This window comes from Meles meles, chromosome 11 (genome assembly GCF_922984935.1).
Source record: "Meles meles chromosome 11, mMelMel3.1 paternal haplotype, whole genome shotgun sequence".
NCBI classification, from domain to species: Eukaryota; Metazoa; Chordata; class Mammalia; order Carnivora; family Mustelidae; genus Meles; species Meles meles.
Window position 1 is genome coordinate 6,535,814 of NC_060076.1, and position 26,893 is coordinate 6,562,706.

Sequence of the window (26,893 nt, forward strand, 5' to 3'; positions counted from 1 at the left end):
GGCCCGCAACCAGCTAGTGGCCCCGCCCCGAGAATCCTCTTCCCGGGGGCCCCCAGCCCGCCGCCCGCCCGGCCCGGTGGGTGGGCGCCGGGCCGCCTCTACCGTCCGGTGGCGGTGACGCGGCGACCTTGGCCCGGAGGCACTAACGGGGACCCACCAACGGCGCGGCGGAGAAAGCGGCGCGGACTTTGCTCGGTGCGGGGGAGCGAGCGGACTGTGTGTCCGCGGGCGAGCCGCAGAGATGTTGGCTTTCGCGGCCAGGACCGTGGTGAGTGCGGGGTGGAACCCGGACGAGCAGGCTCTGGACGGGGCGGGCGGGCCGAGAGTCGGGCCAGACACGCAGCTGCTCCGGAGTGGAGAAACAGGCCATGGAGGCGACGCGGCCCGTGGCCACCTGCCCGGCCAGCAGCTACTGGGGTGGGATCGGCAGGTGGACTAACCTTGCTTGGCAGAGGAGGAGACTGAGGCTCAAGGTCAGAGATCCGATCGAACCCACATCGTGTGGCTCTAAGTTCCAACCACCCAGAAAAGAGAGTGAGGACACTGCCTTCAGGCGGCACGTCCACCCTTTGACCCAGAGCCAAGGAGCGAAGAGACTGGGAGTCTCTCTCGGGTTATTTCCTGACTCTCACACCTGTTGCGTACTCAGCCTGAGCCCTTTACGCCCAGGCCTTGACACTTCTCCAACCACATCCAGTTGGTCGGTCTCCAATGGCCCTTGGAGAATTTTGTGTGGCCAGAGAAATTCACGTGGAGGCCTCAAGCTGGGCTGCTCTGAAGGTCCTCTGAACTGGCAAGAGGCAGCAGGTGGCAACCCCATACCCTTTGTCTCCACCAGTCCCTCCCCCCGCCCAGCTTGTCCATGTCTACCCCAGAATCCTCCCCACAGGGCGGCAAGAAGTGCTGCTGCTCTGTATGAGTTCCTTTCCTCTCTACTCCAAGCATATCTCCGCTTGTGTCTCCTTCTGACTATGCCAAGAAGGATGTTCAAACAGATACTGCCTAGCCTGGAGGGCTCAGGATACCCATCCGCTGTCGGAGAGGCTCTTCCAGATCTCCCAGAACCCTGAGGCTCCACGTCACCCTTGCCACTGACACCCGAGTGGTGCCCCTGTCTCACAGACAGCTTCTAGGTCATCCTCCAGGACCCGCTGGGTGGCCCGATCAGTTTACTGCTTGGGAAACTGAGGCAACGAGAGACTTGGCCAGAATCCCCCAGATCTGGAAACCCGGATCAAGCAGAATCCCAAATCCAGCCTCCTGCTTCAGTTTATATTTTTGTGGCCGAAGTCCTTCACTCTTGGCCCCCAGTTGAATGAGCCACACACAGCTCAAGAGAAACAGGCTTTGGTGGAAGGGAGGCCCAGAAGGGCTCCAAGTCCTGGAGGAAGACGGGATGAGTTCTTAGCAGCCACTGTCCATTTGTAATGGCTCTTTCCCAGCATCTGCCCTCTTGCACCAACCCCAATTTACAGGACTGATTTCAGAGTTGTGGTATAACCTCAGTAGCCAGGCAGCTTCTGCCTCCAGCCAAGTTTTCCATCATTAAACAGACCTGTGCAGATTCCAGCAGGTGGATTTTTTCATTCCTCCTGGCACCAGGCCCACCCCGGGAAGAGAGAACACGTTCCAGGTTTCCTCCTACTCGGATGCCTATTGCCGGCCCCTTCGCCTGCTCCCTAATCCTCCACTTCTGGCCGCTAGCGAAGGTGCCTGCCACAGCCCGCCACCCAAGATGCCACCCTAGCCACCGAAGCCTTTGGCACTGCCCCCTCTGCCTCCCCCCTGAATCTTGGCTCTTGTCTTCTCTTTCCAGCCCGGGCAAGTGGCTGTCTCTTGCTAGGTTCTGCTCGCCCACTGGGTAGCACAGTTAGGCTTAGAGGCCCAGCCCAAGTCAGACAGGGCTCAGAACCTCAGTCCTGCCATGGAGGACGGGCAGCAGAAAGAGAAGGTACGGAACAATCCTCTGCCAATTGCCTACCCACTGCTGTCCACAGCCTCGGATCTCCTCTCTCTCCTTCTGTCTACCACCAGAGTCTCCCAAACTTTCTCTCTCTGCCACCTCTCACCCACGTATCAGGCCATTCAGCTCTTGCTTGCCCCAGCGCTGCTCCTATGCTCCCTCTGTCCCCGACCCACAGACAGATAAAAACCAAGGCCTGGCCCTCACCCAAAGGTGCTGTCATCTGCCGGCTCTTTCTGACTTTCTCTTTTTGCCTCTGATTTCCCAGCGTGGCAAGGGTAGGAGAAAAGGAGGTGGGGGCCCCTGGGCGGGAGCAGAGGCCCCACGGCTTGCTGGCCGGCCGGCCGGCCTGCTAGAGTGAAGAAGGCGGGGCCTTGTTGCATCCAGACAGGTGAGAGGTCACGGTCACGCTCAGCTCCGCCACCCCCAACAAGTGCCCTTCATTGACTTGGTTCCTAGGAGCCTTACCGGGATCAATGGCCACACCTCCCGCCCCTCTCCCTGCCTGCATCCTCCAGGCCCCGGAGAGGTGGAGACACCTACAGTTTGAGGGCTGGGTAGCCAAGCAGGCACCACCCAAGAGGCTGGCTCTGACCCTGGGGATCGGCACATAAAGTGCCCGGGACCCTAGCTTTAGGACTGCCAGGGCCTCCCAGAGCTGGTGAGATGATAAGTAAGATGTTCTGCTGCCTGCAGGTGAAGCCCCTGGGCTTCCTCAAGCCCTCATCCTTGGTGAAGGTCTCCGGCCGCTTCAAGGCCCACCAGGATTCGCTGCCCCGGCTGCCCGTGCCCGCGCTCCAGCAGTCCCTGGACCGTTACCTCAAGGCACTGCAGCCCATCGTGAGCGAGGAGGAGTGGGCCCAAACCCGGCAGCTGGTGGAAGAGTTTCAGGCGTCAGGGGGCGTCGGGGAGCGCCTGCAGAAGGGGCTGGAGCGCCGGGCCAGGAAGACAGAGAACTGGGTGAGTTCTGAGAACAGGGGCCCTCTCGGAGGCTCAGGTCGGGAGAGGATCCCTTGCTGTGGCCTGCTGGTGGCCTCCCGCAGAATTTCCGGCGCATCCTTCCATGCCGCGGGCTTTCCTGCGTGCTTCCTTTGTGCCTCGCACTAGGCCAGGCCCTGAGTGAGTGAGGGCACGGGCCGTGGTCCCTTGGGGCTCACGTTCAAGAACGGTGGGATACGAGGTGACGAAACAGCACACAGGTGAGTGGATGAGTTTCTTTCCGGTGGTGAAATTGGCCGGGAGAGAAAAGGGAGGGGGGAGAAGGGCAGCGTCTTTGTTCTGCGTCGGCCGAGAGGAGGTGGTGTTGGATCTGGGACAGTGACAACCGCGGTGAAAGTGGCAAGAGCCTCGCAAGAGCCTAGTGTGTTCAACAACAGAGGTTGGAATGTAGCACGATGGCCTGGAGCTGGGGTTGGGGGCATGAGCATCCGAGGAAGGACGCCAGACTGGAGCTCAGTGGGAGGGGCCGCAGGATGGCTCCAAGCAGGGCATTGGTGCTGCTCAGTGTCAGACCAGACACCGCCCCCCCTCCCCCCCCCCCCGTTCCTTGTCCCCATCTGTCACACAGGTGTGCACAGCTCGTGAAAACGGGTCGTCCACACGGATGCTCCGCGCACTGTTTCTATGCATCTGCCACTCTTGACACGGTGGGGGAGGACCACCCTGTCTGCTGGGAAGGAAGCGGGCGTGGGGGTGGGAGCCATGGGATGAGACGTCGCCGGCACCCCAAGGGGGATGCCGGCAGGGAGAGGGTGGGTGAGTCAGTTCTGTCTGCCCTGTGTATGTTCTGGAAGCGCCACCAGTGGCCCTTGCTGATGGGGGCTGTGGGGGCAGCTGTCCTGACCTAAAGCAACCGCGTAGGGGGAGGGAAGGGGGAGACCGGCCAGGACAGGAAAGGCCGAGGGAGCAGCAGGTTTGTGGGAGAGAACCAGAGCCAGGTTTCGCCACATCAGGTGGGAGATGGTCTGAGTGCAGCTGGCGGAGGGGTGCGGTCGGCACACAGCAGGTGGGAGTCATCAGCTGGCCCGTGGCACGTCCTGAGCTTTGGCAGGCGCTTAGGGAGTCTGCGGTCTGGCAGTTTCCCAACATTTTTAGCCCATTACTACTTCCCATAGAAGCTTCTAGCTGAAGGGGTAAGGGTATCCCCTTCCGCACTCACAGGGCCCTCGTGCCCAGCAGACTCTCAGCGGGGGAATGCCCACATCTGTAGAATCTGCCCTTATTCCCCAGCTCTGGTCAGAAGCCCTGAGGTCTCTGGTGGAGTGGGGGCCTCTGGCTGGAGGGTGACCCGGCTGTCCCCAAGGGGAGGGAATTCCTGTCTGCCCCTCCCTGATCTATACATGAGGAGGCTGAGGCCCAGAGAGGTAGATGGGAAGCCCAGAGCCACACAGCCGCTCTCAGGGAGGCCCTGAGCTCCGCAAGAGGGTCTGGCTGACCAGGAGCGCTGTCCTCGGGCCACAAGTCAGCAGAGCACCATTGCTCACCGGCACGTGGGCATGTGATGTCTTCCCTCACCCCCTTGGCAGGGGTCCGCAGCTGATGGCCTGGTGCTACAGGCCAGCAGTTCCCCAAGCAGAATCCGTGGGGTGAAGAGGCAGGTCCCACTGCTGTTTGAGAGGGGAGAGGAAACACGGTGGAGGGGGGAGGGTCCCTGGGGTGGAGAGACCAGCCAGAGAGGGGTTTCGGGCGTCTGCTTGCAGGGGCGGAGTGAGGGCGTGACAGTCAGCACGTGAGGCTCCAGGATGATAGGCAGTGGCAGTCTGCACAGCCTGGGGACAGGAGCCTTCAACACCCTGTCTGTGGCCGGTCCCCAGTGAGACTGCTCACCCGACGGATGCCACGCCCCTTGAGCGAGGACAGACCACCAGGTGGAGACACAGGATGTAGGGCAGTGTGATTCAGCCTCGCGGGGAGCTTTCCGCAGATGGCCCTGACCTTCAGACCCAAGAGAGTGTCTTGGGTCTGACACCTGGTCTGACACCAACAGAACCCAGGCCAGGGAGGACCAGGGTCCCAAGGGCTACACTGCACGGAGCCCTTCTGCTCCCGGCTTCCTGGATAGTGTCTACCCGGGACGGCCAAAAACACGCTTGTCAGACTTTATAGGGTTTTTTTCCTTTTTCCCTTTTTTGTCTACCTGGCATATATATATTTTTTTTTCTTTTTTTTTCTTTCTGAAAGTAGTAAAATCATTGCCCAAAAGTGTGTAAGAGGGACACCTGGGTGGCTCAGTCGGTAAAGTGTCTGCCTTCAGCTCGGGTCATGATCCCAGGGTCCTGGAATCGAGCCCTGCATCGGGCTCCCTGCTCAGCGGGGAGCTTGCTTCACCCTCTCGCTCTGCCTGCTGCTCCCCCTGCTTGTGCTCTTTCTGTCAAATAAATAAAATTTTTTTTAAAAAAGGGGGTGTGTAAGAGAAAGGAAAATGATTCCTGCTTCTGCCTCCTCCCCTCACCCCACTTCCACCGGCAAGTTTCCCGCCCCGTCTTTCTCTCTGGGATCTTTGGCTTGGCAGTATTGTCTGATTTCTCTTGCTAAAGCGGATTGCCTCAGGCGAAGGGGAAGTGATGGGGTGCTGCTGGTGGGTCGAAGGGGGTGGGGAGGGGGCTCTGGATCTGAGCAGCCACTGTGACCATCTGCGCTCTATAGAGGGGGTAGGAGGGACCCGGCCAGGTCCCCGCCCACGCCTCACAGGCTCTGGTCCTTTTCCCAGCTGTCCGAATGGTGGCTCAAAACAGCCTACCTCCAGTACCGCCAGCCCCTGGTCATCTACTCCAGCCCCGGTGTGGCCCTGCCCAAACAGGACTTCGTGGACCTGCAGGGACAGCTCCGGTGAGTGGCCGTGGCTGGGACAGGGCTCCGGCCATGTCCAGGGCCCTGATGCCCAACCCCCCCCCCCCCCGAGAGTGCAGGGCCCCAGTCCTAGTCATTGTCTTCCGTCCGCACACGTAGCCTTATGAAGTCGGGCATATCATCCCTATTTCACAGATGAAAGGCCTTGCCCAAGAGCACCTTTCAGGATTGGCCGATCCGGGCCAGAAAGCAGGGTCTTCCTGGTTCTGAAGCTTCATAACGGCTCACTGCACTGTGGACCATGTCCCCTCCCTCCCTCCCTCTAAACCTGAGGCTGTCCCTCACCCTGGTTCTGACACCTCACCCCGCACCCCGTCCAGCTGGCCATAGGGGTGACCTTTATACACAGTTCCCTTTTCCACATTCAGCCACGTCACTTGCCCTGGCCCCTGTTCCCAGACTACCAGGGATAAAAATACCAGTGACAGGGATCTCCCGCCCAAGGACCAGCCACTCGGGGCTACCACCGGCTTCTCTTAAAGGGACCAGGGCACCCCAAGAGTTCTGACTCAGACTCCAGCCCTCAGTCCCCATGTTGGGAGCCAGGGGCAGCCCAGGGGTCAGGCATGATTGGCGTGGCCCAGACCATCCAAGGAGGAAGGTCACGTTGAGAGAGGTGGCCTGGGAGACAGAGGCCCTCAAACAGGAAGTTACCTATCAGAGGGGATATCCTGAGCCACTGCCCTCCCATTCATACTCCCTGTCCCCCAAGGTCCCAGGTCCCTCTCTAACTGATGCTTCAGGGAAGGGTGACCTTCCAGGCTCCAGGCTGTGGTTCAGGCCCTTTGTGGACAGAATCCACCAACGCTGAGCAGTAAACCAGCAATAATCCTATCTCCATTCATTACACCTACATCCTGCCTGGGCCTGGCCAAAGCATCTCCCTGGGCCTTCTAGGAGCCTCCTTCTAGAGGTAAGAGAACGTTGGCTCAGAAAGGCAAGCCTGGACCCAGGCACAGGTCTTGCACTTGAACTCCTTCAGGCTTACTGCAAGTGGTGGATCAGGAGAGAAGCAATCTGTCTCCTCCCTTGGCTAGGCCCCTCGCTTCACCCCACAGGCCTCCCGGATCAGGGACCTCCCGCAAGGAGTCCACACGGCTTCTGATCTCTCATTGGTCCCCCCAGGTTCGCTGCCAAATTCATCGAGGGCGTGTTGGATTTCAAGGCCATGGTTGACAAGTGAGCAACCCGCCCCCCTGCCCCGCCCTCCTTATGGCCACAGCTGCTCCAGCCTGAGCCGGGGCAAGTCCAATGACCAGACCCGTGCTGGGCTGGCCCAGAGCTCCTGGCTTTCACTTCCTGTTGGCCCAGCCTCTGTGGGGGTTGGGGAGACAAAAGTGTGGGCATTGGGATGCTAGGTCCTCTGCTCCAGCTGCTGAGACCACCGCCTGGTGACACGGTCCCGACACACCCCTGGAGTTGGTGTCCCAGCCAGCCAGAGAGGACCCCAGAGGCAGACTCACCGTTTCATCTGTTCTGTGGCAAACCAGAGCCTAGCGGGGGGGGGGGGGGGGCGGTTTACAGGGGGACCCAGCAGGCCTGCCCCTGACACAACCCCGGCTCCTACCGAGTGGGGGGTCAGGAAGGACACCACTTGGGTGAGAGCCCTTCTCAGCCGTGCCTATCAGCCGCTCCCCATCGGTATCGTCCTTGTCCCCGCTTACTTGCTTGGTGGCCCCCTCACTGTCCCTCTGCCCCACCCCCCTACAGCGAGACCTTGCCCGTGGAGTACCTGGGGGGTAAGCCGCTGTGCATGAATCAGTACTATCAGATCCTGTCCTCCTGCCGCGTGCCGGGCCCCAAGCAGGACACGGTCCTCAGCTTCAGCAAGACCAAGAAGCCGCCCATGCACATCACCGTCGTCCACAACTACCAAGTGGGTGGGCTCCCAGCCTGCTGCAGGGAAGGAGGGGGGCAGGGCCGAAAATCAGCTTCCCCGCCGCCCATGCCCACGGGCCCCCAGGAACCTGGGCATCTCCACCGCCTCCCCACCCCCATAAGCCCAGCCTGAGGGCAGCCAGGAGGGGGCCGTGGTCCTGCCCAGCCTGGGGGAGAGCCAGGCAAGGTTTTCTTCCCCTCTCATACCTGTGACCTGACTTTACCCCTCGGTGGGGCCTGGGCCGCCACTAGCTGTGACTTCTGGGCTGCCAAGGCCAGGAGGAGGCCAAGGGTGGGAGGTGACTGGCCAGTCTGAAACCTACCCCCACCCCCGCCCCACCCACCTCCCTTCTCTCCACTTGCCTGTGCCTGGATAGTTTTTTGAGCTGGACGTGTACCACAGCGATGGGACACCCCTGACGTCAGATCAGATCTTTGTGCAACTGGAGAAGATCTGGAACTCGTCCCTGCAAACCAACAAAGAGCCCGTGGGCATCCTCACCTCCAACCACCGCAACTCCTGGGCCAAGGCATACAGCACCCTCATCAAAGGTGCCCCCGGGTGGGGGTGGAAAGAGGAGGAGAGCCCCCCCCCCCACCATTCTCACGGAAAGCGCTCAAGTCAGAGCGGCTGTTGTTGGCCCATTTCACAGACCAGGAGGCTTGGATGGGTTTGGTTTCCCTCCATGAAGTTGCAAAGTTATAGTAACAGTCCAGGTCCTCTGGCTGCGGACCCCGCCTCTGCCTCCATGTCCTTTCTAATCCTGTGTGGGTCAGGGGCATCGTCCCCGGAGCCAGACCCCTGTGCTGGCCCCCTGAGCCACACTGGCCCTCCACATGATCTGGGGCTTCTGTGCCCTCATTTTTTTTTTTTTTCTTTTTGGAAATTTTTAGTTTTGCACAAGAGTGGGGGGAGGGCAGAGGGGGAAGGAGAGGGACAAGCAGACTCCCCGCTGAGCCCCCGGGGTTCCATCTCAGACCTCACGACCCTGAGATCCTGGCCTGAGCCAAAATCAAGAGTCGGGGGCTTAACTGACTAAGCCAGCCGGGTGCCCCCTCCTTTTTTTTTTTTTTAAGTTTATTTTTCTTTTGTTGGTAATCTCCACACCCAGCGTGGGGCTCAAACTCACAACCCTGAGATCAGGAGTCGAGCCAGCCGAGTACCCCTCTGTTTCCTCGTTTCTAACATGGGTCCGTATTGGGCCCTGCCTCATGGGGTGCCAGGGGGCTGCGGGGCCCTGTCGAGTGTGAAGCTCTGACGCCCACACATGGCACTAGGCAAATGCTCTAGAAGCCTCCAAGGCCTCCCTGGGGCCTAACGTTCAGCCCCATCCCGCCTGCCTCCGCAGACAAGGTGAACCGGGAATCCGTTCGCTCCATCCAGAAGAGCATTTTCATGTTGTGCCTGGACGCCCCCATGCCTCGGGTCTCCGACGACGTGTACCGCAGCCACGTGGCTGGCCAGATGCTGCACGGGGGCGGAGGCAAGCTCAACAGCGGCAACCGCTGGTTCGACAAGACACTGCAGGTGAGGGCCTGGCGGGGCCGGGACTCCCTGTCCGGGACACACACCCAGGCTTGGCCCACTGCAACCCCAGGACTTCCGGCCCCTCGCCTGGGCGTCCCTGGCCTCCCAGCTCGTAAAGCAGGCGGGAAGCCAGCAGGGGATGTGGCTGTAATTACCAGAAGGTCAGCCTGTCATTACTGGGCCTGGCCCAGAAACCTCTGTCCCCCCTTCAGCACATCAGAGGGAACCTGGGCTGTGGGGCCTGGCAGAGCGGCGTGGTCTTGGCTGTGACTTTCCTTCTCTGTGCCTTTAAGACAACTCCCAGGGAGGGCACTGCGGGGACTCAGTGAGGTGTATGAGTATGGGACATACTTGCTTGCTGTGGCCTAGAATGGGTCCGAGGCCCCTGCTGAGCGTCAGCTGTTACTAATGACAGTAATAAGTCAGCCTAACCCCTGAGATGGCTTCAGAGAGGCACTTCCCACGGCCCCAGCCAGCACAGAGTGGCCCCAGGGCCCCAGGCTTGACGGGTCCCCGCTCCCCTCCATAGTTCATTGTGGCCGAAGACGGCTCCTGTGGGCTTGTTTATGAGCACGCGGCGGCAGAGGGGCCCCCCATCATCGCCCTCGTGGACCACGTCATTGAGTTCACGTGAGCATGCTTGTCCCACCCTCCACCCAGTGCCCCGGCTTCCGGTGACAGGTGACACACGGGGGAATGCCATTCTCCCTTGTGCCTGGGAACCTGTTTCTTCAATGGAAGCCAGAGGAGGGCAGGCCTCGGCTTGGAGCCTGTCACACCTGGGCTTGCGCTCTGGGTCTGCCCCTTCGCAGCAAGGGACCTCGGGCCAGTCCCTTGTCCTCCGCAGGCCACCTCCGTATGGCCCCTGGAAACTGCAGTGAAGGCAGTTTTCTAAGGAGCAAACCCAGGGTCTCCCTAGGCTGGCTCCCTCCAGCCTTGGGGACCTATGCCCCCGACCCAGGCCCGGGTATGGACCCAGGCTCCCGAGGCCCCCATGTCCCACGCAGGAAGAAACCCGAGCTCGTGCGGTCCCCCATGGTGCCCCTGCCCATGCCCAAGAAGCTGCGGTTCAACATCACCCCCGAGATCAAGAGTGACATTGAGAAGGCCAAGCAGAACCTCAGCATGTAAGCACTGGGCATGGGGGGCTTGCGTCAGGTTAAAGGCCCGGGGCCCCGGGGCCTGCCAGGCTCCCGTTGGCAGCTGTCATCCTACAGGGCTGTGACAGAGTGCTCTTGGGCCCTCCCTGCCCTTCACCCACCTCCCTCCCACCAACCCCCCCCCCCCCCCCCCCCCGCAGCATGATCCAGGACCTGGACATCGTGGTCATGGTGTTCCACCACTTTGGGAAAGACTTCCCCAAGTCAGAGAAGCTGAGCCCGGATGCCTTTGTCCAGATGGCCCTACAGCTGGCCTACTACCGGTGCGCCCGCCCACACCCTGCCCTCGGAGGAGGCGCGAGGCCTGGTTGGGGGGGGGTAGAGGCGGGGCAGCCTGCCCGCAGGGGTGCTCAGCCCCCCTCCCTCCCAGGATCTACAAACAAGCGTGCGCCACGTACGAGAGCGCCTCCCTGCGCATGTTTCACCTCGGGCGCACAGACACCATCCGCTCCGCCTCCGTGGACTCGCTGGCCTTCGTCAAAGCCATGGATGACCCCAGTGTGTCGGTGAGAGGTCTGGGGTAAGGGTGGGCAAGCTGGCCTCCTCTCCTGTATGTTCTGTCATTCCACATCGATCGAGCACCTACTGCCTTCCGACCCTCTGGTGGGCCCTGGAAAGCTACCAGGGGTTGGAGTCAAGAATTTGGCCCTGAGCTTCCCTGCGGTCAGACACCAAAAGGAACTGCTCTGCAGCCAGCATCTGCCCTGGGGCTCAGGCCTCGGGGAGGACGTAGGAGAGAGGCGGTAGTTCCGGTTCCTGCTCTCAGGGGGCGCGGACACCAGTGCAGGCTGGGAAGCGGACAGCTGGGGTGTGGGCGGCCGGCGCGGGGAAGGAACTTGTACTCTAACTCCCTCACCCCTAGGAGCACCAGAAGGTGGAGCTGCTGCGGAAGGCCGTGCAGGCCCACCGAGCCTATACCGACCAGGTGACCGTGACCGCGTGACCTCGTTTCCCGGATCTCCAGGGCTGCTCACCCTTACCATGAACCCCTCCTCCCCAAACCTTGAGACCCTTGGGGCACCTGGAGCCAGGCTGAATATCCCCCTTTTAAAGTTGGAGAAAACGAGGCTGAGCCCAGTGACTTTGTTGGTCCCGGGTTAACCTCCGGATCTTGGCGTCATGCTCTCTCCTCGATGGCTCCAGAGCCCAGCACGCTGAGGGTTTGCAGGGTCTGGCCAACAGCACCCGTCCTGCCCTCTGACAGCTTGAGCGGCAGTCAAGGGGGTGGAGGCCTGGGTTCCCATCCGCCTCCGAGCACCTGTGTGTGCCAGGCTCTGCCCACGTGCCACACAGAGGATTTCAGTCTCAGTGACACCCTGTAAAAGGACATTCAGCAACCACCCCCACTTTATAGATGAACACACGAGCCTCCAGGATGAGGGGGAACTGCCAAGGTCCCATAGCCAGGATGGGGCCAGGACACCCAGCTATAGGCCTGTGTTCTTAAATCCTGCCCGACCCCTCCCTGGGCAGGTCCCCTGGGTCTCAGTGTCCCCATCTGTAAAGTGAGGGCTGTCCTGCCCGGGCCCTCTGTTCTCATGAGTCCAAGGGACCACTGCATGGAAAAGGCGCTGCTGCCGTAGGCTTTTGAGGAAGGTCATGGGCACCCTCTGGGCCTGCAGCCGCTGTGCCTGACAGCTCCCCCTGTCACAGGCCATCCGGGGGGAGGCCTTCGACCGGCACCTGCTGGGCCTGAAGCTACAGGCCATCGAGGACCTGGTGAGCATGCCCGCCATCTTCATGGACACTTCCTATGCCGTCGCTATGCACTTCAACCTCTCCACCAGCCAGGTGGGCCACTGCCCCAGAGCCATCTGGATGTTCCTGCCCTCCGGGCCCCTGCCACTGCCCTAGGTGCCCTGGGATGGGACGGGACAGACCCTCGCTGGAGCTGGACAAAGGCTATCCTGAATAGAGCCATGGTCCAGAACATGGTCAGACCTTGGTAGGGGCATGACCCATCGAGGGCACCCCATGTCCACTGCCAAAGCAGCTGAGTTCCAGGGGAAGAGCTGGGGTCGGGGGGCTGTGCTGCAGCACAGGGAGGCTGAGGAGGAGTCCGAGTCCCCCCCCACCCCACCGCCCACATGGTTGAATCAGCTTCATCCATTCACTGTTCAGACACAAAGGAACGTCTGAGTCCTGCCATCCAGTGCTGGGCGCTGGGACACAACAGGGACACTTCCCCATCCCTGTCCCTGGGGGCTCACACAGTAGGCTGGAAGCACAGGGACGGGGGCATTGATGCCCCTCTCACCGCCCCCACCACCTCCACCCCCCCTCCCTCCTCCCGCCGGGGAGTGCTGGGGTTCAGGGGAGGCTCAAGGAAGGAGCCCTTAAAGCTCCCTCGGGAATGGCAAGGAAGGCTCTGTAGAGACCCGACTCCAGAACTGCACCCCAAGGAGGAGGAGAAGTAAGGCATCCACTGGAGAAGAGGAGGGGGCATCTCGGGGAGAGCACAGTGCGAGCGGAGAGGCAGAAAGGCTGGCTGGTGCCCCCGCGGGGCTGGAGGGGAGCCCGTGGGGTGGGACAAAAGCCTCAGTCCCGTGCTGTCTCCAGGTCCCTGCCAAGACGGACTGCGTCATGTTCTTCGGGCCCGTGGTCCCCGACGGCTACGGCATCTGCTACAACCCCATGGAGGCGCACATCAACTTCTCCGTGTCGGCCTACAACAGCTGCGCAGAGACCAACGCCGCCCGCCTGGCGCACTACCTGGAGAAGGCGCTCCTGGACATGCGCGCTCTGCTGCAGAGCCACCCCCGAGCCAAGCTCTGAGCCCCCGGGGCCCAGGCCTGCCGGCGTCCCAGCCCAGCCGACCCCGGCAGTGGGCTGCCCACCGGGGTTCCGCTCCCTTGCTCCCCCCCAACCCCAGACCCTGTGCACCTGATCACGCAGGGCCTGCGGGCGTGAGCCAGTACCTTCCATGGCTCATCCCCAGACTGCACTGGGGCCCGGGGCTTGGGCTGAGCTCCAAGGCTGAGTAGGACGGAAGGCCCAGGTGCCCGGCACGTCACCCATGAGCTCACCTACAGGGAAAGGAACCAGAAGAGCCCGTCCCTTGCCAGGGGAACAGACTGGCAAGTCCCTTTCTTGCTAGCTCAGCTCTAGCCAGCCCCCTGCCCTCTACGCTGCTGGGCTGGTGTCTGTACCCCGATCCCCAGACTCCCGAGGATCTAGAGACAGGACTCTCTAGAGCCAGGCGTCTCCAGGCCTCCCTGAGGCTGAGGCCAGAGTGCAGGGTGTGCTGGTAAGGGAAACCCAAGGCCTCGACACTGCCCACCCTGCCTGGCAGTGCCGTCTTCCCGGGGTGCCGCTGTGCTCTTTTGGGTGATACGGCCCGTGAGCCCCGACTTGCTTGCTTTCACTCAGCTTGATTCCTGAACCACGTTGATGGTTGTGTAACAGTAACATGCAAGGTGATTAATAAAGGAGAAATTTGTTGGTGGAGAGGTGTAGATCCTCTGGCTTCCTCCATTTTGCAGATGCAGAAACAAGCTCAGAGAGGTTAAGGTCACCCGGTCACTAAATGGCAGAGATTTCCAGAGGAGCCCTGGTAGCCAGGCATCCAGCCCCAACACCACACCCACTCAGACAAACCCGGGCAGCAGGAGAAAGGAGCCAGGGTGGAAACTGGCCCAGACTCGGCCCCATGAGCTGGTGCTGGGGGAGGACAGAGGGCCCCAGCCCGAGATACACAGGAAGGTGCTGGCTGGCCCAAGGAACAGACAGGTGGAACTGACCGGTCCTAGGCACTGGGGACTGTCTGGCCCGAGCCTGCCCACAGCCACACAGAGGGGGTCCTCATTCTCTGATGAGGCCAGGAGAGGGTATGCCCCTTGCCCAAAGTCCCAGGGAGCAAGAGATGGGGCCCAGAGAATGTGGCCAGACCATCTAGAGCCCCATACGGGGGGATTCTCCCAAGACAGTGAGGAGGGTGTTCTAGGAAGATGCTGAGGAATGGGGTGAAGGGGGCCTGGCTGGGCTGCGGATGAGGGAGCCATGGGTGGAGGCTTCACGGTCTCCAGGGAAGGACTGGTGGGGCCCTGGACCCAGAGTGCCTTGGCAGGTGGGACGAGAGATGTTTAAAAGATGTTTATCAAATACGAAGTAGTCACCTAGGCTTGGGGCCCAGACTGAACAGGACAAGTTCGGCCGCCTGAAGGTGGGCAGGGCGGGGGGCTGCCAATGGGGGTGAAGGCAGCGAGTCTACCTGGGACTCAGGGAACCCCCAGAGCTCACTGTACAGCCCCTTTCCTCTCTCCTCCCTGCTGCTGGACTTTTGTTCCACCTGTCCTGCAGCTCACGTGTTCTCAACTGAGTCCAGTCTGCCTTACACCTACCTAGCTGTTCTTTTTCACTTTTGATTCATTTCAGTGTCTGCCAGACCTCACTCTAGTTTCCTGTCCCCTACAGATATTTTCAAGATTGTCTTTTATTTCCTTAAAATAGTAGAACAATTTTGTCTGTGCCTGATCATTTCAGTAACGTCCCGGTATTTGCGGGTCTGCCTCCTTTGCCTGCTTTCCGCTGGCTCCCGCTGACGGCGCCACTTCCTTTTGTACCTGGCCATCTCGGTTTGTATTGTGTGCCCTGGGATTTAAAAACTTTATACACGGGGGTGCCCGGTGGTTCAATTAGTTAAGCATCTGCTTTTGGCTCAGGTCATAATTCAGGGTCCTGGGATCGAGCCCCATGTCGGGCTCTGTGCTCAGGGGGGCGTCAGCCTGTCTCTCTCCCTCTGCCCCCACTCATGCTCTAATAAATAAAATCTTCAAAAATTATGTACACAAATAACTGAAGTCTTGGAGGAAGCTTCCTCCAGAGATTTGTTTGCTTCTGCCGTGTACCTGGGGTGAGGTCAACGTGACTGAATGTCGAGGTTCTGTGGACCCAGCAGGGATCCAAACCCAACCTCCAAGCTCACATGACGACAGACAATTCTGGTTCACCCAGACCCTGACTGAAGGTGTGTTCGTTCTACATCTCTGCTGTGTCAAGGAAGGAGAAGCCTCCCTACCATGGACCAGCCCTTGGGGGTGACCTGTGCCCACGGCACGCCCACGAGGCTCCAAACACCCAGCTCAGTCTGCAGCTGTATCTCCCAAAGCAAGAAACTCACTGAGTTAAACAGGGAGAGGAGGTGGCCGAGGCTTTGGAAGGGCTCGCTTGCCCGGTCCTCAAGGGCTGTCCCATGGAGAGTGAGGCTGAGCGCACAGCCAGAGCCAGCCGAACCACATGGGGGGCCGAGCAGGACCACCGAAAGGGGGAACTTGGATCTGAACAGCAGGCAGCGAGATCTCCTCAGGCACTGGGGGGAAAGGTCACAGAGGCTGTTCAAACCCCAGGTTTGGCGGCTGGGATGGACTAGATATCTTGGAGATGCTTATGATTTTATGGTGTTAACCACATTCCTGCCCCTCAGGGTGGCATGTCCCCACGGCCACGCCCCGCCCCGGCTCCTCTTATGAGCTCAGGCAACATAGGCTCGAGCCGCCAGAGTTCAAGATTTTATTTTAAAACAATAGTAAACAATTTCATTGATTTTTCTTAAATCAAACCACCTCACACTTGGCTTGTCTCAGGCAAAAAGTAAAAAATAAAAATAAGAAAGGAAGGGGAGGAAAATGTGGGGACTGACCAACCTTCCCCAGAAATAGGCCCCTGGTCCTGGCGTCTGGAATGGCTTTTGGACACTGTCTTTAACAAAGGAGAAAAGAAAGCACCGAAATATTGTGCTTCAGCAGCAGGTTAGGAACCTCCACAAAGAAAAAGGGTGGTGGGTTAGGGGGGTGTGGAACACAGGTCCCGAGCAGCCTGGTTCAGTTCTAGAAACTTCCAAAGAGTCTGGAACCATCTCTTCTCCACAACTCCACTCAAGAGTGACTTAAGAGGTCGGGTCCCCTCAGGAGTAGCTGCCCTCCACACTGGACAGAGGGGTCTGTGCAACCACACACCCCGGACACAGGCTTAAGGATGCCCGAGCAAGGACCCGGGCTCTCGGGAGGGTGTCAGGAAGGCCAAGGGAGTATTCAGAGCACACGGAGGGAAGGGGAAGGGAGGAGGGGAGGGGAGGACAGTGACATCAGGCACCCACAGGTCCGCTCCCCTCACCCGGCTCCTGGTTCCTCTGCACTGTGTTCGGGAGGAGTTGGCGACTAACGGCGACGGGAAGGCGGCACAGGAAAAGAGCTGTAAACAGCCTGGGTTCGCTCACCCACATGTGCAGCCTCTTTTGTCAGAAGGGGACCATCGTCTTGGGGACAGGGGACCAGAAAAAGCCCTTGTGGTGCAGGGTCAATAACGGGTAGAGCACAACGATAGCAGCGGCCAGAAGCGCGCTCTCGCGGGGCCCTGGCCCCCAGACAAGAAAACACGGAACAAGGTTCTGGAATGGCATTGGCGGCAGGGAGGGCGTGGAGGTGCTCCCCTCCTCCGGGGCCCCCACGCCACCTCTCTGGCCCAGCGAGAGGCGGTGTATCCCCTGGGCCCCAGGTAAAGGGCCCCCGGGCGGCTGACCTCGGCCCCTCCCTGTATGCAGGGCAACCGCAGCGGGCAGGCAGGCTCTTTCGGCCCCATCTCCAAAAGCCTGTCTGCCTTCGACAAAACCCAAAAATAAATAGTGTGTATTGTTCGCGCCACCCGGATCTCCTGGCCCCGCGACCAGAGGTGCAAGCCCTCCTCCTCTACGCCACCCCCCGGTGCCCATGCCGAGGGCACTCTGCGCCCGACCAGGGGCGGGCAGCAGCACAGCGAGGGTCTCTGGCCGCGCGGCCCCCTGGCAGCAAGCCCCCCAGGGTCCTGGGCTGAGGGGCTGCCTCGGCCCTTTGGTCCACCTTGTTCATTAAAATTAAAATAAGAAAAAAAAGGCTCCACTTGGTGACTTGGGTCTGTAGAGGTCTCTGCTTCATCCCTCTGTCGTTCTGTCCATCCTGCAAGGCATCAAGCAGGCCAGATCTGGAGGCTGGACCCAGCCACACTCACCGGTCACTGCAGTTTCGTTCCCAGCTTACGCTGTCTGTTCCTACAAAGTGGGGGTGGAGGTCACAGGTCAGGATGTTTGGAGGTGAAATGAGGGGACCCCTGGCATTCGTTACCCACACCCTCCGCTGTCCCCTCCCTATCCACAGTCCCATCAAAATGGGTGACTGCCCACTCCGGTAGCACCCATGATTGACTCAAACCGGGCCAGTCGGAGCTCCCTGCCCTGGGACCTGCGATTTGGAAGCCCAGACAGGATAGTGTCTCAGTTCTGGAGCTCAGGAACCCAGCCAAGACACTGGGTCAGAGGTGGGCCAGGGATGAGGCCTGAGGCTAGAGGGACCTGGCTAGAACCCAACAAATGCTGGGGATTCGAGATAAGCCAGCCAAAGCAGCGTTCGGTGATCACTGACCCACGCGGATGACAGACAGCTCTGCACCTGGAGCTCTGCCGGCAGAGGCAGAGCTGCTGATGGCCGTCCTACAGGGGACTTGAGTGTCTGGTTGGGGGACGGTTCTAGCCACGATGAGCCCAGCAACCTGCGGGAAGCAGGGACAACCTCCCCCATTTTCTAGAGAGGCTGACTGAGGCTCAGAAAGGAGAATGAATTGACTTATCTAGAATCCCATCGGAAATTCAGAAAACTGGGGCGCCTGGGTGGCTCTGTCGGTTAAGCGTCTGCCTTCGGCTCAGGTCATGATCCCAGGGTGCTGGGATCAAGTCCCACACCAGGCCCCCTGCTCAGCGGGGAGCCTGCTTCTCCCTCTCCCTCTGTCTGCTGCTCTGCCTATCTGTGCTCTCTCTCCGTCAAATTAATAAGTAAAATCTTTAAAAAATTAATAATAATAAAATAAAATAAAATACAGAAAACTCACTGCGCCCACACGTCCTGCATGATGTCGCCCCGGCCTCATCCCCTGCTTTGTCCCCTTGTTCCTGGGCTCCAGTCACACCTGCCTCTGTCTGTTCAGTGGACTCACCCCGCTTTGCCCTGCCTGAGAAACTTCGTGGGTGCGGTTCCCTCTGCAAAGGGCACGCTCCCTGCCACCTGCACTTCATCAGGCCCCCTCCTTCTCCACGCTCAGGCCCGCCTCCCCAGGGCAGCCCGCACAACTACCCTGCCCCCTTCCTCCCCACTCAGGATCCTGCCATGAGCTCTCAGACCCAGGACACAGACCACACAGACAGGCGCTTCTTTCCTCACATCTCCCCTGCCTGCCGTGCCCCCCTCCCTCTGTGCTACCCCCCAGCACATGGGCTGGCCCAGAGCAGATGCACATGGAAATTCTGGTTGGTGAAAGCAGGCGGGGGCCAGCCAGGTGTGGCCAGCTGGGGCTCTTCCATCGATAATGGGATTGCCTGCCCTAACCCCCTCAAATCTCCTTTCCTCATGCATCCAGGGCTTTAGCCTTAAGCTCATTAGGATAATTTGGAGCATGAGGCACCAGACACATTTCCCGGATGCTGGAACATCCCACCGGGGCCTGCCCCAGGGTTCCTCTCACCAGCATGTCAGGAAACCTCCCGGGCTTACTCTGGAGTCTCCTCACCTCACCTCACCTCACCTCACCTCACCTCACCTCAGCTCCGCCTCTGCACCTGGGAGAAAGCCAGCCTTCCCCATCCCAGCTGGCGCCCGCCCAGGATCTGGGGTGAGTGGAGAGGGACAGTGGAGTCAGGAGGCTCCCAAGCCCAGCTTTGCCCCAACCTGCTATGCATCCACAGACAGCCCCAACTCCCCGTGCCTCAGTTTACCCATCCATAGGAGAGTATCTGGACAAAACAACTCTAAGGGATATCCACATACAGCCACCCCGAGAATCTCGGCCGCCCAGCTGTCTGGCTCTGGGCTACAGAGGCTAAAAGCACAGCTCTGGGCCAGACAGCCGGGCTCCCTGCCCTGCTCTCACACCCCCCAACCGCCAGTCCCCAGTCAAGTCACTCCTCCTCTCTTCTCTGAGCCTCGGTTCCTCAGCTGTAAAATGGGGCTCAGGGGAAGGTGCAATGAGGTAGTGCAGGGAAAGTGCTGAGGCAAGTGGTTGGCTCCTGGGGAGCCCTCAAGAAAGCGGGGACAGTGGCCGCTGTGGGGCTCTGCCCCACTGAGCCAGGACCCTGTGACTGTTGGCATCTAACTCACCTGGCTTCTGCCCGGGTTACCGTGTACTCAAACCAGAGTACATTGGGGATGAGGCTCGTGTCTCGGATTAGGAAGAACTCAGAGATAGGCCTGCAGAAACAGACAGCCAGAAAGCCAGGACCGCATCAGGGCACAAGCCTGCCACCAAGTCAAACTACCCGCTCCCCAGTGCCCAGGGCTGGCAATGCACCCTCCCCCACTGTTCAGAGTCTCTGCCTGGCCTGTGACCCAGGAGCCACTGAGAGACCCAGACGTGTCACCTGTGTGACACTCAGGCAGGGGTGCTGCCCCACGGTACACACAGCCCAGCAAGACTCGGGCTGCTTCCCAAGTCCCTGAGAGCCGAGGTGCAAAGGATGGCCCCTTGGCTTCTGGGCCTAAAGAAACACCAGAAGGAGGAGGATGCCAGGCAAGTAGGGCCTGCAGCCCACGCCCACCGAAAAGGGGGACACAAGGGCCCTCCCAGAGTGCTGGAGGCCGGAGGCAGAGGCAGGTGGGGCAGGAGGCAGTTACCAGGCTGCTATCCTAGGGAATAGCGGGGTGAGGACCTCCTGGGTGAAGGCGAACCAGGCGACGGCCATGAGGCTCCCAGCAATGCCCCCATAGAGCACCTGGCTCCAGGTGTGGTACAGCAGGTAGACCCTGGGCCAAGGACAGAGGGAAGTTCATGAGACCCAGCTGGGCACGGACCTGCACGATCCCCCCATGCCCAAGCACTGGCTTCCCCGGAACTCGCGTGTGCACGCAGGGAGACACGCAGATAGGACAGACTTCTGTGAACACACACAGCCTCCATCTACTTCCAGAAGGAGCTACTACTTCCAGCAGCGGCTCCCCCAACCACAGAAGGGAAAGGAGGGTTCAGCTAGGATGAGCCTCCCTTCTGTCCAGCCTTCAGCTCTGAGTCTGTCTGCACGAAGCTCCTCCAGGACACTAGGAACAGATGGCCGATGTGTGCAGGTGTCCCCAGAACCGTGGGCTAGGCCAGGAGGAGAGAGCAAGGACCGGGCTAGAAGGGGGAGCGGAGCCCTAGCCCTTAAAAATGAGAGGCCTGGGACCCCTTTCCCAGGCCTGCTCTACAGGCTCTGGGACTTGGGTCCACCGGGAGGTCCAACAGGGACCACAAATGCGGCAAGACCCCAGGGGGCAGGGTGGGGGTGGGGCTCTCCGCCCCTCCATACCTGCTATAGGAGACTAGAAAGGCCGCGGCGAGGAGACCCAGGGAGAGCACGTGCCTCCATAGCAAGTCCAGGAACCTGGCGTTGTTTGTTTGGTGCATTCTGGGAAAACAGGCCCGTTAGACAGTCTCGGCCCACAGCCTGGAGCCCAGGCCTCCCAGACAGCCCAGGCCCCATTCAAATGCTGCCGGGGCACCTTCTCCGTGGCTGCAGCTCCTCCCACACCCGACAGAGGCCAAGCCCCAAGGATGTCCAAAGAGCTAAGAGCATGTCCCGGTCAAAGGCCAGCCTCGCCCGGTTCGGGGCCCCTCCGGCTGGGGCAGAATCTCACCTTAAATACAGAAAGAGGAAGGAATAGACGGAGAAGAACCACATAAACTGGGAATGGCTGGAGGGCATCCCGTACTTGGTGCCCACTGCCATGTGGGGGCCTGGGAGAGAGAGAACACAGCAGGATGGGGGGATGCAGGCCTCCCGGTCACATCCCGACCAGGGGACCCCCCCCCCGACCCCACAGCCCAGACCCCACCTCCACAGGGCCGTGGCTCCTGGATGACGTGTTTGATCAGCCAGTTGACCCCCTCGTTCAGTGCCAGGCCCCCGAGGAACGAAATCTGCCGGGAAGATGTGCGGTCAGCTGGGCCTCTGTGTGCCTGCTGGCCGCCACCCAGGCCCAAAGACTGTGGCAGCTGCCTGACGCTCCCCACCCAACTAGCGAACAGCCCCAACCGGCTGGGAAGCTCCGCCCAAGAAAGGTGGAGGCAGGGAAAGGCGAGCAAAGCACCTGGGATGAAGGGGTGTGCCCACGCGACCACCCGCACTCCCCCCAGCAGTGGAGGTACCAGAGGAGCAGTGGAGGGACGGGCAGGGACGGACTTACTCACCGTGTGCAGCTCCCGCTTGAATATGATGAGGGTCACGAAACCAACAATGACGAAGATAGGGCTGAGGCTCAGGTAGGCAAGGAGGTGGCCAGAGAAATCACCTGGGGTGGGGCAGGGGGAGGGGTGGGCACAGGGAGAACAGGATGAGGACAGAGCACCACAATCACAAGAGGGGCAACACCCAGCAAGTCTGAGCCAGAAAGGAGGCCCCAGGAGGGCCCGAAGGGCAGGACCAGGCAGCTGTGGCTGCCTTAGTCTACCAGGTGACCACGCCAACTCAGTCAAGGGCACGACAGACCAGCGTCCAATCATTGAGCCCTCACGCACACAGATCGTAAGTTTAAAGCTGGTGCCTTTGCTGGCCCCATTCTGTAAAGGAGGAAACTCAGTCCCATAGGGGTTGTGTGACTTGCCCAAGGACACACAGCCAGAAAGAGGTGAGGTCTGACCTAAAATCCAACTCTCTAGCCTGGTTCAGGTAGTAAGCCCTCACCCCGCCAAAGCAGGAATTGGAACCTGGCCTGGCCTGACCTTCGAGGCCAGGTCCCGGAGGAGGAGGCAGGCCGGCAGGCACATGGGCGCCTCTGGAACACAGCGCTGCACTGAGGCTCTCCCCGCCAAGCCCTGGGCCTCCAAAGGAACCTGGGAATCTCTGGACCCTACGGAAAGAGTCTGTCAGGGACCAAGCGAGGGGAGGGGAGAGGCTGCTTTCGCCAACACGGTAGCCTCTCCACTGGCAAGACATTGGCTCCCTACAACCTGTTTTACCCTCTTTACAGGCCCAGAAAGGAGGCTGTGCGGGAATCAGGAGCCCCTCTGAGAGCTGAGGACACGGAAGCCAAGACACAAGAGCCACGCTCCCTCTCGGTCACGGGCAGGGCTGACACAGAGTCCAAAGACTGCCCTCACCGTCAGAGACAGGGCGGCTGAGGGGCCACTCTCAGGTCAGAGGGCATGCATGCCTCATGGTTCAGTTCCTGAGCCACAGTGAGAAGGGCACCCATGTCCTACAGCAGTGGGAGCTCTGATGCAGCAAGGCCCATGAGACCAGCTCGGCCCCTAGCACACATGCTGGGAGAACTCAGCATGGGAAACGGCCCCCACCACCAGCCTGGCCTCACACAGGCGGCAGGAAAGTACCCACGCAGGGCTGAGCCCAAATTGCAGGCTGAAGACACGGTCACACACCTGGCCTCGCTCACAGCTACCCACAGTAGGACCGGCGGGCAGAACCGGCATGAGGGAAAGGGCCCAGCAACCTAGGTGCGAGGGCCACTGTGCCCCGGGCCCACGGGGTGACACTAGGTGAAGCCCTCCATCTCGTCCACGTGATGGCCTGGTCCCTTCCAGCTCGGAGACTCTGGGTTTCTCGGCTACCCCACGGATGCCCCAAGCACCGGCTTGTAAGGACAGGGCGCAGTTGGTGCCCCCAACCTCTGACCGTCTCCACAGCCTGACCCACAGCCGGCTGACCGTCTCCACAGCCTGACCCACAGCCGGCGCTACCTCGGGTCTTCCCGCAGATGCTGCGGACACTCCGGCCTCATCACTCTCTGATCTTGGCCCCTGTGGGGTTCCCTCTGCCCTTGCGATGAACCCCACTTCCGCCCAGCTCAGCAGGCCCCGCACGGACCTGCCCCCGCTTCCCTCCCACCCCTGTTCCAGTCCCCAGGAACAGAACTCAGAGCATTCCCTGAATGCTCCCTGCCCTGTCCCACTTCTGGACCTTGGCAAACCCAGGCTCCCCCAACTGAAATGCTGTCTGGGTTAAGGCAACATTAATAAATGAAGTAGCCATCACAGTGGGAACAACAACAACAAAAAAAAAGACACGTTCCTGCCATCGCAGAGCTCTCAGTCTGTGGGGGAATCTGTAACCAGGGCGCGGCTCATGATACACTCGCTAGTGCAGCTGTGGGGCCAGTATCTGTCCTTCTCTCTACACATTAGGCTCCAGGAGAGCTGGGACGGGGTCTCTACACCCTGCCCAATCTCCCAAGCCCAGCACAGCCCCTGGCACTTGCCCAGGCTCAAAAACAAACCTACGTGAGTAGAGAAGGGACGAAGGAAGCAAGAATCAGTGTGGTGAGGGCACAAAAGGGGCTACAGAAGCGTGGGCAGGGGACTAGCCCTCGAACGACGCCCCCAGGGTCACCCAGCTCCCTCGTCCAGGCACCCACAGTCCCTGCCAAAGGTCCCTTGTCACAGCCTGTGTCATGCTGCTCCCGAACGCCAGGTCCCTTCTTCTGGTCTGTGAGCACTCGGAGAAGCTACTCGGAGGCCACGGAAAGGAAATATGAAAGCACTGAGGTCTTCAGGCCCCTTCCCCCCTCCAGGCCTTGGTTTCCCTCCTGTCAGGAGCGAGCCTCCTGTAAAGTGGGTTTTTTCTTTTTTTCACAGTCCATAGGGCAGAGAAGGTATGGGCCTGTTCACCAATCTAAACCAGACCTAGCCCAGGGCCTAGCACTCAGGAGGTGCTCGGTGAATACTGGCGGAATGAATGAGGGATAAATGGTGGGTAGGCAGGCAGGCAGGGCACAGGCCTGGCAGGGCCACCCCACCCCCAATATAACCGAGAACACCTAGGGGCAAAGTTCCGGGCATCCAGCCCTGAAGCCCTCAGAGGGGCCAGGTACTCCTATCTCTGCGCCCGAGAGCAGCGTGCACAGGCCTTTCTCGGGGCCACCAGCGCTCAATGAGAGGCCCCCAGCCTCACCCAACACCCAATCATCCTCCTCAGGGAGGGTGGGGTGGGCTTGAGACGGTCCTGGAAAGGTGAGATGATATTCACGGCAGCTATATACTGCAAGTTTACTGTGCGCCAGGCCACGCACTTAGCAATTCTCACGTCACCACTAGAAGAAAGGCACTGTGATCAGTCCCACTGTAGAGACGAACTAACCAAGGCACTGAGAGGTGAAGTCATTAGCTCCAGGCCTCAGCCTGAACTGGAGCCCAGATACTTCTGACCCAGTGCTCGCTTCGGCAGCACATATATACTTCTGACCCTAAGGCCCAAGATCTACACCACTCTACCAGCCTCCGCAAGGGTCGCTACAGGAGCTCTCCGCTGGAAAAACCTGCGCTTCTGGAGACGTATCTGATTGGGAAACTCCAGAAGTCAGATCCCAGGGGCTTCCAGTCCCCTAACCCGCCCCCCTCTGTTGTGGGGCAGTGCCCTACTCTGGGCGTGGCACAAGTACTCAAACAACGAATAGCTTCCCGGCCTCGGTTTGCACACTCCCAGCAGTGGGGAGCTCTCTGCAGCCCCAAAGCGCTGTCTGAAGGAAAGAGGCACTCCCTGCACGCCGGGGAGGGAGTCCGGCCTCTCGGCCTCCAGGAAGGCCAGGGAAGAAGGCCCCAGGTCCAGGCCGGTCATCCAGTCCGGCCTCACGCAGACCCCAGCCCCATTACAGCCCACCCGCGTCCCGGGACCCGGGGAAGCGGCCCGGCCGCGCAGCCGCAGAGTGCGCGAACGAGCCGCTCACAATTTCGCCCAGCTCATCGCCGCACCACTGCGCCTGCGCGGCGCGCGCGCCGGCCGAGCCCCTCCAAGGCTCACTATTTGACAGTTCCCACCCGGGTCTCCCGGCGCCCCCTCCGCGGGCTCGCGCGGGCCGGAGCGCCTGGGGCTGACGGGCCGACCCCAGGAAGGCGTCCTCCGAGGCGGGGCCGCCTTTTACCTGTAGGATATTCGACGTGGGTGAGGGTCACCGGCCGCCATGAAGCGGGGAGCGAGCACTGTCCGTCCGCTGCCATCTTACCCGGAGACCGGGCTTCGCCGAGCAGCCAATGGGGAGCCAGGGGGGCGGTGGTCCTGACCTATCACGCCGGGGAGGCGCCGCGTGCCCAATCGGAGGCCGATACAGGTAGCGGCGCAGCCATTTAGCGTGCCGGCCCTGAAGCTGACCCGAGCGGCGAATCAGAGAGCGGGGCCCCGGAGCATGCGAGCCGCCCGAGCCGGCGTCCAATCCAGGACAAGCACAGGTAGGACCTTGGCCAATCAGAAAAGAGGAGGGTTCCAGCGCACAACAGAGAGCAGAACAGCCAATCACAAGGTGAAGCGGGCTCACAGTGTGAGCAGGGCGGGCCAATCAGGCGCTAGCGTGGGGGGCGTGTTGAAGTTTGGTGGGAGCTTTGGTTTGGCTGGGACTTAGGCGGAGTGGAGGCTTCCTCTGAACCCTAAGCCCGGCCGGGGTTGGCGGGAGCTGGGCTGCCGTCAGAACGCACGCTCGAAGCGGGGAGGCAGCCTCGGCTCGTTGGGATCTGAGCCGACCCACTTTTAGCTATGAGTAAACTGAGGCCGAAGACCCGTGTACTGACCGGCGACAGGCCAGGTCCCACAAGCCAACAGCCCCGTGGTAGAAGGATGTGGGGCGGCGGACGGAGCTGCCCGGGCGGGGCGCGCAGTCGGTGCCCTAAATGCTTTACAGAATGGAGGCTTAACTCAAGTTGAGAAAGACTCCTTCCTTCTTTCATTGAATTAACAAAGAAGTTTTGATTCAGCCACATTTGGGGAGCATTTTAAACAAGAAGCCAGTGTTCCAGCTACGCCTCGGTTTCCCCGAAACATTCCTCTCGGTGGCCACAAGGCCACACCTTCCCACGCACCTCCCCGTCTCCTGCCCCCTGTCTCTGCGGCTGGATTGAATTACTCAGCCCAGCCAGCATGCACGGCCCCTCATGTCTCCCAGCCTTGGCACAGGCTGTTCTGCTGCCCGGAAAGCATCTCCCCTCCTGGCCCACTTTGCCTGGCTCAGGTGTCTGCCCCAAGTCTGGCTCAGGTGTCTCTTCTCACCTAGAGGTTTCCACGGCCAGGTGAGAGGCCTCCACTGGGTTCCCGGTTGGGTCTCCTCTTCCACCTCAGCACTGACCACCCTGGACCATTACTGGTTCCTTGTCAGTCTCCCAATAGGCAGTGGTTCTCTGACTTCTTGCCGCACCAAGATCAGCTGTACAAATGCAGGTTCCTGGGTCCCACCGGGGCCTGGGTTGCTTCAGTAAATCTGAATCAGAGCCGTGGAGTCTGCATTTCTTTGTGCTCTGGGGGTTCTGATAAAAGTACATCAAGCCACATGGAGAAGCTTGAGCAACATGAAGACAAGGCCTGGGGGCCCCTGGGTCGCTCAGTCAGTTAACCACCTGCCCTCTGCTCAGGTCATGATCCCGGAGTTCCAGGATCGAGCCCACATGGGACTCCCTGCTCATTGGGGAATTGGCTTCTCCCTCTGCCCCTCACCCCACTCTCGTGTGCACGCACTCCCTCTTTCAAATAAATAAATAAAATCTTAAAAAGAAAAAAGAAAAAAAAACAGGCCCGTTATGGGTTTGAGCCTG

The 26,893-nt window shown here is 60.4% G+C and overlaps 3 protein-coding genes across 8 annotated transcripts in view; 1 reads left to right on the plus strand and 2 right to left on the minus strand.

The window, feature by feature from the left end:
- The window catches only part of PTPA (protein phosphatase 2 phosphatase activator), a 30,577-nt gene extending 29,718 nt beyond the window's left edge, over window positions 1–859 (minus strand). The window contains exon 1 of one of the 2 annotated variants that reach the window (XM_046023697.1): window positions 441–859. The gene's annotated coding sequence lies outside the window, so the exon portion shown is untranslated. The remainder of the gene's footprint in view (window positions 1–440) is intronic. The other variant, XM_046023696.1, reaches the window with a different exon arrangement.
- On the plus strand, window positions 38–13,827 carry CRAT (carnitine O-acetyltransferase). 4 transcript variants are annotated; one of them, XM_046023691.1, is made up of 16 exons: window positions 38–268; window positions 1,554–1,709; window positions 1,817–1,951; window positions 2,660–2,923; window positions 5,673–5,791; window positions 6,938–6,991; window positions 7,523–7,688; window positions 8,068–8,242; window positions 9,040–9,218; window positions 9,748–9,848; window positions 10,226–10,345; window positions 10,519–10,641; window positions 10,749–10,884; window positions 11,241–11,303; window positions 12,032–12,169; window positions 12,938–13,827. In XM_046023691.1, the coding sequence occupies exons 3-16, from the start codon at window positions 1,925–1,927 to the stop codon at window positions 13,151–13,153; spliced, it is 1,881 nt and encodes a 626-aa protein (XP_045879647.1). In that variant the 5' UTR covers window positions 38–268; window positions 1,554–1,709; window positions 1,817–1,924; the 3' UTR covers window positions 13,154–13,827. The 4 variants fall into 4 exon arrangements, with proteins under 4 accessions (XP_045879647.1, XP_045879646.1, XP_045879645.1 ...); XM_046023690.1 differs by having other exon boundaries at window positions 1,603–1,709; XM_046023689.1 differs by lacking the exon at window positions 1,554–1,709.
- Window positions 13,828–15,872: 2,045 nt separating this feature from the next.
- DOLPP1 (dolichyldiphosphatase 1) lies at window positions 15,873–25,472 on the minus strand. Of its 2 annotated transcripts, none has more exons than XM_046023767.1 (8): window positions 25,240–25,472; window positions 21,557–21,657; window positions 21,202–21,286; window positions 21,004–21,103; window positions 20,676–20,774; window positions 20,008–20,136; window positions 19,495–19,584; window positions 15,873–17,399 (listed from the first exon to the last, which is right to left on the minus strand). In XM_046023767.1, exons 1-8 carry the CDS (start codon window positions 25,313–25,315, stop codon window positions 17,363–17,365), a joined length of 717 nt encoding a protein of 238 aa, XP_045879723.1. In that variant the 5' UTR covers window positions 25,316–25,472; the 3' UTR covers window positions 15,873–17,362. The 2 variants fall into 2 exon arrangements, with proteins under 2 accessions (XP_045879723.1, XP_045879722.1); XM_046023766.1 differs by lacking the exon at window positions 25,240–25,472 and adding an exon at window positions 22,088–22,629.
- Window positions 25,473–26,893: the final 1,421 nt, after the last annotated feature.